The 15082-nt window shown below is 36.6% G+C and overlaps 1 protein-coding gene across 2 annotated transcripts in view; it reads left to right on the top strand.

Moving 5' to 3' along the window:
- The window catches only part of LOC121408052 (rhophilin-1-like), a 43211-nt gene extending 29299 nt beyond the window's left edge, over window positions 1-13912 (top strand). For both annotated transcript variants that reach the window (XM_041599367.1, XM_041599368.1), the window contains exons 7-14: window positions 2562-2711; window positions 3104-3199; window positions 4469-4634; window positions 9197-9304; window positions 9753-9947; window positions 10426-10502; window positions 11212-11358; window positions 12251-13912. In XM_041599367.1, coding sequence (XP_041455301.1) covers window positions 2562-2711; window positions 3104-3199; window positions 4469-4634; window positions 9197-9304; window positions 9753-9947; window positions 10426-10502; window positions 11212-11358; window positions 12251-12736 — 1425 coding nt within the window. In that variant the 3' untranslated portion in view covers window positions 12737-13912. The remainder of the gene's footprint in view (window positions 1-2561; window positions 2712-3103; window positions 3200-4468; window positions 4635-9196; window positions 9305-9752; window positions 9948-10425; window positions 10503-11211; window positions 11359-12250) is intronic.
- Window positions 13913-15082: the final 1170 nt, after the last annotated feature.

The raw sequence follows: 15082 nt of genomic DNA, 5'->3' as shown, positions 1-15082 counted from the left end.
GCCTACAGGTACATCTACCTGAACCAGTCTGTCTTATTCACACCCGCACTACTGTAAATCTCCTTCTGGCTTTTGGTTTTTGTTCTATCTTCTGACTTTGTTTTGTATATTGTAGTACTTAATTCAAGTGATCAGATACATTCAAGTACTACGGCATTTCCGATATAGATAAAAAGCATATTCCATCATGATATCAACGATCGTCGGCCAAATGACACTTGTTTTCTGCTTGTGTATGCATAGCACAGAGGCCTGTGTGGGTTTCATTGTCTTGTTTGTTGATGTTTGATTCATAAGATGACACTAGCTGCATAGCTTGAGTGCCACCTGCAGGGGCTTCGACGAGGGGAGTTGCCATTTTAGGGAGCCTTTGGTGATCTAGGCTTGCTTTATTGGCATTGTAGGCTATGTGACTGGTGACATGCAATGTATGTGATGGGGTCAGAATATCACATCGAAACTTCGAGTAGATGTCTTTTGCAGGCTGATTTTAATTTTTTTACCACAACAGAGATACAGGAAGACAAAATGGATTCATGACATCGATTTTACAAATGTCCTTTGATAACATCTTTTTGTATTGAGACAGTTGACTTTAAAGTTTGAAAAAAACAAACATAAGCTTTAGAAATTAATATGTGTTGGAAATATTGTATCATAATATTGTGTGCCTTGATAGATGCACTGACATTCATTGTATTCCAGCTCCTGATCAATTCTGTTTTGTTTCGACAGTACTTTGGGTGTGGATGTTTCGGAGGGGTTTCTTTACCAATAGTAGACATTGTACATATTGGCCTCCGTGTACATATAGCTTCGATCAGAATAGAAAACCATGCTCTTTTCAGCTGCAGCTTGCATTGTTATTGCATTAGTCATTAAAAATCCAGATATTCCAGAAAGAATGCTAATTGTGAGTGCTGACATCCTGGCTTTTGAAATAATTAGAGGATAATTGCACAAGCAGAGTTTCATAACAATAAATGGATTGAAGAACACCATGTTGATATTTATTGATATCCAGTCATGAATTAAAAATCTCTGCAGGCATTTTTATCAGTATAGGGGTACTGCATTCATGCACATGTTAAGCCTGTACGAAGGTTTGATAACCCAAAATTAATTCATTTTCATAGTTTTGAATTCACTATAAGATGAAATAATAGACAATCTGTGATCTGAAATGTAAAGTAAAATATCTAAAGTAGAAAAGTCATGTCCAAAAGAAATGATGTTATTCATAAAGGTTTCTAAATCTTTGCAATTGCCAAATTCAGTTTTTAAAACAAGATGATGTTGGAATAATTGTGTAATAGAGTGGGTATTATAAAATTTCATAAAAACATTTTAGTATAATCTGCTGAATTTCAAATCATGAAGTACATGTAATACTTTATGGTAAAAGAGTCTTAAGTGAATGCTGTCGCAAATTTTGTTTTCTGCATTACCATACAGAAATTAAATCATCATAGTAACACTTGGTTGCAAAATTTTGAGACTATTCTTGGTAACATTCATAGAAGGGCAATTCCGTAAAATAGTCAACCTTTTTGTACGTCCGACCCCCATTATTCTCAAGTCTTACTTCACTTCATAAACTGACCAAGTCATTGTCATTTGAGAACATTGCAGACAGTAAAAAAAAACTTCAAAAAATTTCATGAAGGGTCCCACATAGAGGGGGTGGGATGTACATATTTTATGGAATTGCCCAGAAGCTTTACATAGATGATTCTTAAACCACTAAATTCAATGGGACTCAAGGGATAGCATTTATGGATCACTACACTGTCCCTGACACCATATGAATAAAATTCTCATGAATAATTCTATATGAACCCAATACCCTTCATTATACACCCAAGCGTTTGAAAGATATGCTCTTTCACATCAGCGACTGGATCCTCAAAACAAATTTAGGTTATGCATATCTGGTGTCCATTAAAAGCTAAGCGCTGTTGAATTATTCAGTGTGTGGTACTTGTATGTACATGTATTTTGGAATCAGTTGCCATCTGCACATGCATTTTACAAATGTATGTGAAAGACACGTCGTTCAGTAGAATTTTCTGTGGTCTAATGTGACTGCAAGAGTTGCTTTATATATCATCCCTCTTTTATTATTTTTAAGATGATTTCCTTCGTAATATTTGATCATTCCACTTTATGAAAGTGGAAAAATCCAAATTATTATAAAACTTTGATATCGTTTATATTTGTTGTTCAGAGATTGAACACGATCATAGATGAGATGAGAAGTCTTTTTTTCTCTACTATTTTGTTTACTATGTGGATTACCTTCTAAATAATGAAGGTTTCATAGAGGAAAAATACTATTTTGTAAACAAAAAAAAAATCCTAAATTTTACAAAGCTGTTTAATACAAGGTTGGTATTCCTAAAGTGGATCAACAATATTTATGACTCTTTTCACAAGTGGTTCAAGATAAATATAGTGCCCCTCTCCCCCTCATAAAATGAATATGATTATAATGCCACTTCAGTAAGGAATCATGGTGAATATTACATGAACTACCTCATGGTTTTATCTCTAATATACAGGATAGGACGATGGAAGAAGGAGTAAACAAGGCCATTGAATGCTTTGAGAGTGCTGCTGGTGCATTCAAGTATCTAGGAGAGAACTTCAGCCATGCTCCTAGTATGGACATGAGTGGACCAGTCTTGGCTATGCTAGGTGGACTCATGCTGGTAAGTTCATCTTTAAATCTATTCCACAAAAAAATATAGATTAATGGTAATAAGGAAAGGCCATGGTTGGATATATATTAATCCTGGGAATGAAGAAGATCAGGGTGTCATCTGTTAGGTCAGGTCATCAGGTTTTATGCCACCCCCCCGAAGAAAAATTATGGTAATAACGACGATGATAATTAAACAAAAAAATCTATAGATATATACATCATCTAGATAGATGAAATAGATTTTATTACACTTGTATTAAACGAAGAGTATATTTTCAGTCTTCATGCTATTTCTTACAATGGCAGCACCTCCTGTTATTGTGTTCAGGATTTGATCTTTGTTTAGTTCCTGTTTGGTCCGAATAAAGCTGAATTGATGACATCTTGTTCATATTCCAGGCCCAAGTACAAGAATGTATCTTTGAGAAGCTGGTATTAGATGGAGTAGAGGAGACAATAGAGAGCTGTGTAAGGGTTGCAAAAGAAGCCTCAGTTGTAAGTATATCATTCATAACCAAATGTTTTTTAACTCTTTGCACGCTGAAGTAAATTTGGGGAGGGGATAATAATGACAATTTCTTCCATGTCAAGATTTCCATATCGCACAATTGATACTTATGATTATTTAGCTTCTCTAATTTGAAGTTAGGGGAGAAAAATAATTATTACGATTGTTGAATTTAATTGTACGAATGTGCAAGAATGCAACATCAGTGTGCAAAGAGTTAGTCTTATTGCTGCTTGGTTGACAAATTTCATTTTTTTAAATAGTTAATGGTTAGGAAATTGAAACAAAAAAACTTAGGTGCCAGCAATATATTTTCAGGCCATAGAGACTGCATTTGATGTGTACAAATTGGCTCATTCCAGATGATTTTCGGGCTTTCATAGCAATTGTAAACTATGGCAAATCTGGAACAGTATGACAGCCTTAACATGAAGAAACTGGATTATCTTCCATTTGATTTGGTGTGATGACATAATTTTAAGGGTTAGGGAGCTTGCTTTGGTGATGTCAGACTTTTACTTGTAAAAGAGGTGTAAAGTTAAAGATTAATTTCCATGAAAATTTGAGATACAAAGATCTATCAGCTTCAGAGTTTTATATATTACCTGTATAGAAATCCACTAATCCATTGCTGATTTATGAGCCGAGGTGTTAGAATGAAAAAAAAAATTTAATTTGATGTGTTTGCACATCTGTATTTTTTAAATGAAAATCATTCTGTATAGTCTCCATTAATATTCTACCTTTTTTTATAATGAATGATATTGAATATTTCCAAATGTTGATTAGTTTTGAAAGATGCCTTAGGATTATTCCTTGATGGGATTCCATCAGGCTGAAAATGATTAAGTAAACTTCCTTATTCAAAAGATTGCTAAAGATTTGAGAAGCAGTTCTGATAATCCTTATGTGATGAACTGCCTTGGAGATTTATGTTACTGGTCTCTATACTTTAAAAAATATGGATAAGCTTGTATTGTAATTAAACGTTTAAATTTATTGCTATTTTGTGTTATTCCATGTAGGCACCAGCCAATGTGGAGAACCCCTCAATAGAAGTTTCAATTCTTATAGGTGATCCCCAGGCATTGGCTGGTGCTCAATGTTACATTTCTTTTGTAATGTTTCTATTGCTGTCATGTTTTCTTGCCTGGAAATGAAATACATATGATAGAAAAATGAATAGTCATGAAAGAACGGCTAATCGGTTGACAGGACTAATCCTGAAATCTTGATGCGACTATGTTCTGTTTTAGGTATCTGATATGTATAGCAAGGTGCACAAGATGATGATGCAGCAGACGGTCAAAGACTATATCCCTTACTCATGGATCTCAATGGTTCTTGTTAAATCACAACATTTCAAAGCAAGGGCTCATCACTATGCTGCCATTGCTATCGTTGGTCCTAGTATGAATCAAGGTATGTTAACTGCTATGTGAGAAGATATATCAAGATAGATTTCCAGAAGATATTCTTTGCCTCCTAATTTTTCTCCATTTGACAATATATTTCGGTGAGTTTCCTATCAAATGCATCCCAGATGTGTATTTATATTTGACATTATGAAAGACACGTACGTGCAAAGCGCCAACTTAATGTGTTCCGCCATCTTGCTTGTTGGTTGCCGATAAAATGCGCATTTTCAGATTTTTTTACGCTCTGTCATTATCCATGACTGAAACATTGACCAATCAAAAACTAAGATTCTATAAGAAATATGAATATTCATATACGAAAGTATAAACATAGATAATTTAATTTTATGTGAAATTTAAACACAATTCTTCAAAATTGGGTTAGTTTTATGTCTGTAAAATGACCCTTAAAACCAAAGTTTTTTTTCGAAAAAATAAGGGTTTTCCCAAGTTGTCATGGTAACATGGCCTGAATTACAAAAGCTTAGCAAACACTTTATTTCAGTGATCGAGGATGTATTTGTTTACGGTATACGTCTACAAAAGTTATAACATTTTTTTCCAGACCATGGATGAACTTTCAAAAAGAGATATTTTAGGCAAGTTTTTACGATTTCCGGCAATTTTCTGACATAGGCATTTTCAAGACATAGTTTTTACAGAATTAGAAGAAGACATCATGGATTTTCCTAATTATCACGACGGATATGCAACTTACTTGTAAATAAATCAAACAAAGTCTATGATTTATTTTCGATAATGCAAAAAGAGACATTCAAGTCTCTGATTGAGAGCCGCAGATTTAACATTCGCACGGCGCAATGGTAACGTTTTCGCCGAATTCGTTGGGGCGAAAACACCAAGCGAGCCGTCCCACTCACCAGTCCCGAACGCTGCGCTGTATGTTTGACGATATATCTGGTGCCATTTCGTTCTTATAAATTTGTTTTTTCTACAATGCCACTATCTCATTAAAATTATTTGTCATGATAACATTGAAAATATTATCGTTTAATGGCCCAAAGGATCGACTGTAATAAAATACACTTTGAAATATTGTCAGAGAGTGATTAGTTAGGTGATGTTTATGGTCAGAATTTAGTCATGGCTTCGGGTGAACTTACGCGAACGCGGTCACTTGCTCACGGGGCGAGTCGGCCTGGCAATTTGGTGGAGGGCCGTTACGTGCAGTGCAGCCAGAGCAGAGTTGGGGAGTTAAGTAAAAATACTTTGAAATAAGTAATCTGCAACTATTTTTTTGTCTTACTCTTATCCCTTTAGATTAATTAGATAAGAGATTAAAATTCTAAAAGATTAAATCCAATTTTAGACAGTGGCAGAACAGAGTGGTGCTTTATAATTTAATGGGGGGGGGGGGTCGTGCATATGCCCCCAATTCAGAAAAAAAGAGGAAAAAGAAAGAGAATCTTGACTCTTGTGAACTTGTTCAATTGGATTTTTGTAACCAAAACATCAAAATTATGCTCATGTCGGTTGCAACTTACTAAATTCTTTTTAAATTTTGCCTGATCGATACGCCATATCGTGTATAACCCCCAATTTTTTTTCGCTCGTTCATGTCGTTACGCCACTGATATAACAGCTAGTTTATGCCAACATTATTTGGTTGCGGGATCAATTCAGCTATAGCTAAACATTTATACTTTATGCCTGTTCAACTTCATACAGGTTTAGGCCTGTATTTATGAGATATTTTTAAGATCTATGGGTGCCTTCATTATTTTCATTTTCAATTAAAACAATTATTAATTATGTATTAATTTAGTATAAACCTCCATGATACATTTTATTGTGTTAAATCGTGCCATTTCTGTTATATTAAGCCCTTGTAAAAACATGCTCAGTAGCAGACCCCCTCCCATATATAAACACAATATAAATGTATATAAAATGAATTGAACCCCCCCCCCCGGCTTCCCTTTCGAGGACAAAATGAAAAAAAAATCAAAATAATTGACCGCCCCCCTTTGACGAGGCAGCTGTCGGTGGCATGATGTCTTCTTTGACTTTTTTGCGTGTAAAAATAATACTGAAGAAATATAGGGGCACTCTAAGTGTCCCCCATGAAAATCAATCTGGATCTAGCTGCAAGTGCATGGGGCTGCGCCCTCTCCAACGTCATAACTTCACCATGGCTCCGTAACACAAAGATTAGCGATCAATCTCTAAATGAATTGGCTAATCAAGATCAATGTTACACGTGCATTTGTCGCAAAATACTAAGAACCAATCAGAAGCGTTCTTTCATTTTTGCTATTCATCGTAAACCTTTGTGTTACGGAGTCCATATGTTTACGTCCTAGCTCTCATATTTTTCATCTCCCTGATTTTTGGAAGAAAAAAAAACAAGGCGAAAGAAAAGAGTGAAATAAATCCAATACGATTAATCACAATTTGAGCTTTTTGAAAGAATTATACTTTATTAAATTCTACAACCATGATGAAGAATAAACAGCAATCTTGATAAATTCTGGGGTTTTTTAAAAAAATAAGAACCAATTAACCTTTTTCTGATTTTTCTGTCACTTTCCACATTTTGAAGAAAAAAAATTAAGTTGTTCATCGACGCCCTGCACTGATGATGAAACTGTATCCCCACTGGGTCCTCTTAACTCCCCCCCCCTCTCTCTCTCTCTCTCCCTCCCCCCCCCCCCCCATAAAGTGCCTTGCTCATTTCTCTTGTCTCACCTTGACCTTAATTAGTTAATCTTAACGATTTGGCGGTACTGTCAAACGTGACTGGTCGCCATCATAACTTCATCCCCAACAAACACGGAACAAACAATCACAACAATATTCTGGTGTTCGACCCAACATCATTCCGTTCAATACGCGTAAGGCCATACGTGGGCATGCACAAACAACGTGGGTTCTCAAAAACTGACCCGCGTTTGGACTGAAATTGTGATTAAAATAAAAATGTTATAAATATCACAAAAATATGGGTATAATAACGGATATTTGATTAACGGAAAAACATCAATCGCTTATTCATAATAATTCCGGAAAAGATTTGAACGAGGTTTTTATCAATGGTAATCAAGAGGAATTAGTGTATAGATGAATGGCGCTCAACGTTAGCCGGGTGAGGGCGCGCGCCAAATCTGGCCAGAATCTGGCAATATGGCGTCGCCCTTTAAGCTGACGTTGGGTCTATGGCTCGTGCACGTACGTGAAGAGGGAAGAGTCCTATTAACCCTTTGAACCCGATAGGCCAGAATACCTGCCTGCCAGAAAATGTGCAAATACCCGATAGACTGGAATACTGGCCTACAGCCATGTCATTTCAAAAGCATGGATTCTAAATGTCAGGTACGTGATCTAAAAAGACGTCATCTTTCTAGTACGTGTAGGAATATTTAGTCGATAATTTCAGTCAATATCGGCAATGATTTGGGAAGGATTTAGCTTCAAAAATGGCCAAAATATGCCACTTTTTTGTGAAAGCTCGTGTCGTAGGTGCGGTAACACACGATGTAATATGCGGCGAGTCACGTGCTTACTATGGGGAAGTAATTGGTATATCTCACTTTGGTGAAAACAGTGATTTTGAGCCCAAAACAGACACTTGATATTTCTGATTGTAGACTAGGTCTACGAGAAGCCAAACAACTTCAGCCGGCTCGGTCCGGGTACTAGCGGGGGGAAGGTGCCGTTGGGTCTCTAATCATGGGGGATTGTGTGAATGTGGTCGAGAAGTCAATTATGTGCAAATAATTCAGGGTGTATGTCACGGCCACCCCTAATAATTCAGGGTTCAAAGGGTAAATTGCTAGATGTGTTAATGTATTGGAAATTGCAGCAAACACACATTTTTTATGAGAAAGTCTTCTAAAATCAAGGTTGATTGTCACAATATTATAATAAACGTAAAACTGGTATATTGAATAAACCTATCTTTGGAAAATCATGAAATTCTGGTAATCACTGACAAAAGAGGCATTATGTGGGACATGGTATTAATGTAACTTAGAAAAACACCCAACATTTTATAGAATTCCATGTTTATTTGCTCATTTCTCAGCAATGCACATTTTCACCCCTAGAATCATTTGGCACATATTTTTATTTATACATATAGATACAAATACTTTGGTGGTAATTTCATTTTGAGATCGTTATCACAGTCAACTGGTATTTATCTTAAATTATTTTGATGTAAGGTAATACCAGTATTACTCAATCTGGAATTACCTGACTAGTATATGAGCACCAAAAGACTGTTGATTTCTGTTTCGTAATTGTCTTTAAAAATCCCTATTGATATGTCTCTAACTATTCTAATTACTTAGTCAGTTAAATACAACCCCTATATATCACCCATGGAGACAATGCACTTTGTGTCATGCAATTATCTATCAGAGAAGAAATGAAATAGGAAAGTCATGTTCATATCTGAGAAGTAATGGAAAATTATTGTAATGATTGCCATTAGGATTAGCATGCTCTGTTATGATGGTTGAAATAAATGCAGCATATTCAATCTAGTCCATAAAAGTAAAATAATGCTATAGTTCCTTCAATATTTTTTTTTTCTTTCTGCAGAGAAAGATTATGACTTGGAGACATTGCTTAGATACTTCCCTTCCATGTACAACTCAGAGAAATCAGAGATTGAGCCTCCTCAGAATTGGGAAGAAAGAATGAGATTAGGTGAGTGATTTCCTAGATCAGAGTTTATTTATCAGGCAATTAATCATGTTAGGCCCTAACATGCCTTCAAAAAAATCCTCCTACGGTAAAATTATGGTGCGAATTTGAAATTTGAAATGCTTATTTTGCTTATTCCTGACACATTTTTTTCCTCAATCATATGGTACCTGTATAACATTGTATGGGATGGAAAGAGCGAGGGTGTAAATGGGTTAACCATGCGACCCGCATTGACTGTTTGATTGATAGATTTCCTCGTAAGCTGTAGTGTTCTACTGGAAATTTGAAATTCTAATTTGACAATCCTGATCCCTAACCCATTTCTTACTCAAGCATATTGTACCTGTGTGACGATGTATGAGATTGAGGAAACTAGTGTGTGAATGGGTTAATGTAGTTCATTGATGGCATGTATCTCTGTTCTCTCTGGACCCCCCCCCCCCTCCAGGCAAGGCACACATAAGGCAGGCTCTGATGCTTCATGAGGAGGCCCTTAGGGTTCATGACCTCTCCAAACAGCTACGTAAGATTGACACATTGAAGGAGGTCCTTAAGAAGTTCCACAGTAAATCCATGCATCGGTATCAGTCTCTTGATGATGAGGAGGACTTCTTTGAACTCCCTGATGCGCCTGTCATCCTCAGTAAGGAGTCATCTTAACTTCAAAGACAAATATCTGCGAACACACAATAATGAATGAATTATTCCTGAGACAAAGTTAGGGTGGTTGAATTGTCCATAATTAGGTTCTTTGACCAACTTTTACTTTCATCAACAGTTTTATTCAATGGATTGAAAAAAAAAACTCCTGTGAATCCTATATCTTAATTCATATCCACTGTTGGGTGAACAGAAATTTTGATTATGCAATATTTATGAATTAAAAGTCATCAGTTACTTTTCATCCTTCAAAATCGTTTTTCCAAGTGGCTAGGTCGGGCGGAGGAGCGGACTCCCGGCTACTTAGCCCGCTGACCCCAGCTGCCTGGGGGACCGGTGGGCTGATGTTACAGAATCCCTTAAAAAGTTGTGTTATTTAGTATATCCCATGGTGTTTTTTTATGCATTTGTATAATTTTGAGACCTGAGTAATCATGATTTTTCTTCTACTTTGTTTTCAGGTAAAACCCTTCAGATTGCCAAGCCCCATGTGCCAGACTTCACCAAAGTCCAAGTCAAAGATATTTTCCATAATCTGGTAAGGAGGTTTATCTATTCCTTTTCCTTTTAACCATTTCTTTTTGAAATGTAACTTATGAATGGTTTAAGTAGTAATGTTTTATTCATCCAGTGGTAATTTGAATCTCCAAAAGTCTTGACAGTTTAGAAAATGCAATGCATCCCCCTCTCTTAGTCATTAAATTTTTTTATTCTGGAGAAAACGTAGGCAATTTGAGAGCAGGAGATGAAAATTAACTTAAAAAATAAGCATCGATTAGAGTGATTTTTTTTTAAGGAAACCTTTTTTTTAAATAAAAATTTGCTACTGTAGAGAAATATGAATACTGGTTTCTTTGTTTGTATTGGTTACAGATATGGAATATAAAGCATCTAATCACCTCTTGATTTTAGGTGATGAAGTAGATTATCACTTCCTTGGCGAGCTGGATGTACACGCTCTCTTTCTACAGCTTTGCTTGGGAAAGACATTCAGCTTGCCTCGAAAGTGATAGTTTACCCATCACCTTCACCAATGGTGATTATTTGCTTATTATCATTTCATTAGTCACTAAATATAACTTTGGATCACAATTTTCTGGTCTATATCACATGAATAATGTATTTAAGATTGCTATGTTCTTAAATCATTAATCAATTCGTTCCTTGATTCTTCAATAATCAAAGGGCTGGTGTAGCTGTAAATGATCACATATTAAACTTATGTCATCCATTTTTATTGTGTGTAGGGTCCCCTTGCCATCTTCAATAGTCGTAATCAGTGGACAGCACCTAGGATAGTAGAGATAGTGAGAGGAATGGGAGGGTATGGATTCACTGTCAGAGGTGACTCACCGGTCATTGTGGCTCAGGTTGATCAAGGATTCGCTGCTGCAGTAAGTTTTGTTGAATATCATCATAAACCAAAACCCAAGAAGAGAAGCAATCTTATTGGAAAGAGTAAATTGAGAGGAACAATTTAACAAAAAAAAGTTTCATCAAAATCGGTTATGGATTAGTATTATTATTTGTTTGGCGTCACCTGTGCCTGGGAGGCGAAAAGCGAACTGAATCACTATGACCCGCAGGTCTCTCCTCCCGATATAACTGATTGGGGGAATGCAGGTGGACCACTACACCGGGGTTTCCCCCTACTCTTATACGAATAGTGCAGTGGGTTCTTAACGTGCAAAGGTGGTGACTCTCCTCTACACGGGGCCTCCATTTAATGTCCTATCCGAGGGACGGAGTGTTTTCCATTGTAACATAGCCTGCATCTATGAAACATGGGAGAGACGTTTACACACAACACACTGGCTTCAGTCATCCGCCCGGGGTGGACTCGAACCCACGATCTTTGGTTCGACGGGCAGACGCGTTACCGACTGAGCCAACACCGCTCTCAAGTTAAACAAGTTATGGACGTTTAAACAGTATTGTACTTTCTATGGGAATGCTCAAATTGGCAAACATGCTTCAAAATGGCTGATTTTGTGGACAACTCTCCATTTGTTGTGTACACAAATTTTCAGATTTTCCTCATCTATCAAATTGCATCTTGCCTCCTTCAGAGCACAACATATGTCATGGGAAAATATGATTCACACCACATATGTCAGGGTCAGGAGGAGATAATGTGAAGTATGTAAAATAAAGGAGAAAATCTGAAAATTTGTGTACAAAACAAATGGAGAGTATGTTTTAAATTAAAGAAAATGTAATATTAAAAAAGTAGATGCTTGAAATGTTGGATTGTAACTGTGGATTTATTTGTTCTGTCTTTCCCAGGCAAGTGGAGTGAAGGAAGGCGATTTCATCATCGGCGTCAACGATAATGATGTCAAGTGGTCCAAACATGAAGAAGTGGTGAAGAGCATCTTAGCATCTCCTCATCGTATCAAACTTGAACTCGTTTCTCCTCTGGACAAAGACTTTCTTCATCCTCAAGACATCCGCCGCAAGGAAACCAAGAGTGCTAAGGGGTCATCGGAGCTATCGCCCTCCTCGTCAGATCAGTCACAGTCGCCCGTCAACGGGTCAATGACATCGGATTCATCATTAGAGAGGCAACAGCCTCCAAGGAAAACACATAAAGACTCACAGGGATTAAAAGGAAGCAATGCATCCAAGAACAGTAAAGCCAAGGAAACCATAACATCAACAGACGGAGGGAAGGGCAGTACGGGTAAGAAGAAGTCCAAGAAACCGGAAAAGACGGGTACGGAGGAGAGGAAAAGAAAAGCAGTGGGGAACTCGCCAGCCGGGTTGTATTGAAGCAACCAATCTTACTGAAGTTCAAACCATTAAAAATAGATGACTTGATGTATGTATATATCATGTGCATCAGGCTACTATGATTGGAAAGGAGGAACAGACTCCGGAAGAATCTGAAGGGTGTTGTATGGATTCCAGGAGGAGCATATGAGAATGCTTCTCATGATCAGTAACTGCTGAGGAGTGATGGTGTGTCCTGTCTCTATCAATACATTTCTGTATATGTTGCAGTTATGATGAAAGTGATTACACAAAACCACGTCATATATCAAGACAGATAAATGAATACTAGGAACTAGTGCATGGATCTGTTTGGCATTAACAATGGTTTCATCGCTACTTCTTTATTTTACATGGCTTGTGCTAGGAGTGTTTTCTGCATTACTTGTTAGATTCACAGTGAAAGGAAGGACAGGGGCAAATTACAAAATACCAATAGTACAGTGTAACTGGGATAAAGAAGTCATTTAACTGGATAGATCTTGCTTCAGTAGATTTCACATATCATAATCAGGATTCCCACAGTCATCGAAAATCCTGGAAAAATTTGTGGTCATGGAAAGTCAGGGAATTTGGAAAATTTGTGAAAAGTCATGGAATTGTGTTCAAGATAATTTTGAGTTTTGGGTGTTGGTGAAACAAAAATGGTACCTTGGTCAGAAACAGCCCATATACTAATGATAATAGATGTACATGTCATGAGTAAGATAGTGGGTGAAACAGATGGCTGTGAGGGGGGGGGGGGGGTGGAGGCCGTCGTAACCTGTCTGATTTTGGAAACCATGCTAGAAAGGAAGTCATGGAAAGCAGCAATTAAGACATGGAAGAGTCATAGAATTTTGTTTTCAAATTTCTGCCCTGATAATGGATTTAGTAGCACTAAGAGGGTAAAAAGGGAGAAATTTTGAAGTCATTTTTATTTAGAAAACAAAAGTTGTGGTTTTAGTCTTCCCTGGTTTCTTGCCTCAGCTGTTCTCTGCCCTATCTGATTTCTGTTTCAGTTTATTCATTATAGGAAGGTTTACTGCCCTGGATGCATTTATACACAGTCCTTGGTACTTGCTACATGTTGTTCTCTTTCATCCATTATAGTCGCATGATGTGGCTGTTGTGGTTGCAAGTTATAAGGTCACAATTTGAAATATAACCTACTGACACATATCTATGCCTTTTGACATTAAAATGAGAATTATAGGATTATGGACAGCCTGTTGCCATTCAACAGTATGGAAAGAATGCTACACAGAAAGTGGATATTGTGCACCATCAGGTATGATATAAAGTTCTGACTGATAAGACCATGCCTTTGAGTGCTTTAATGGAGCATGCTGGGAAAGAAAAGCAAGATGGGGTGTAACATCAACATTTCATCTGTAACATGGGGACCTTTTCATGAAATTTTTCGGCACTGACAAGTTGACTTTCTCCGACAGTTACCATAGTAACAGTCATAGGCAAGTGCCTCTCAGCCAACCAAAACCTGGGATTTCACTGAAATTGTCAGCACTGACAATTAAGTCAGTGTCGACAACCTTCATGAAACACCTCCCTGATTGCCCTAAACATTGGCTGCTCTCTGTCTCTGAATTACTTACCTTTTTTCAAATTAACTTTTCATCAGGTTGGTCTTCATGACAGTTTGTATCTGTATGTGTAATGCCAGAGCTGACATAATACATGGTATTAAAATGCTGCCATTTTTGTATTCAGATAAGCTTAAGAGCTATTTACTTAAACTTGAACGATTATTCAAATATTTCATGAAATAAACTGTGAAGCACTACTTACTTGATATTAGATTCATTTCAAACTGGCATTCATTATTTTCATATCAAAGAATGTATCACTGGGAAAATTGTCATTTCATGTTTATTATAATGTAAAGGCCAATTGTATTGTTTTAACCCTAAAAGAACTTGGCTGTTTAGACTAATAATGAAAAGAAGTAATGGTGGCATGAGACTTGAAGAAAAATGTAATTTAATTTCAAGGTATTACCTCTGAGCATTTAAGAAAAAATGTATGCAAAATTTCCCTCATAATGTTTAACAAATCTTAATTTCTAATTGATTATTTGCATTTTGCATTGGATAAGATTTTGATTGATATAGATATTTGTCCATTTCATTGTCAAGTATTTTTCCTGGAGTGGAATCTGGATATTCTAAGGGGTACATGTATACCAGTTTAAGTAATACCAAGCTTTTAACTTTCTGTAATCTTTTCATCATCACAATTTGGAATGTTTGTCTCCATCTGAGAATTGATTCTCAGTTGTCTAATGGCAAACCGCTTTGCTTACTGAAATTATGTATCAGAAATGGTATTGTTGTGATGTTTTATGTT

Source organism: Lytechinus variegatus, chromosome 2, assembly GCF_018143015.1.
Source record: "Lytechinus variegatus isolate NC3 chromosome 2, Lvar_3.0, whole genome shotgun sequence".
In the NCBI taxonomy this organism is placed as follows: domain Eukaryota; kingdom Metazoa; phylum Echinodermata; class Echinoidea; order Temnopleuroida; family Toxopneustidae; genus Lytechinus; species Lytechinus variegatus.
This window is presented reverse-complemented; position numbering and strand designations above follow the sequence as displayed.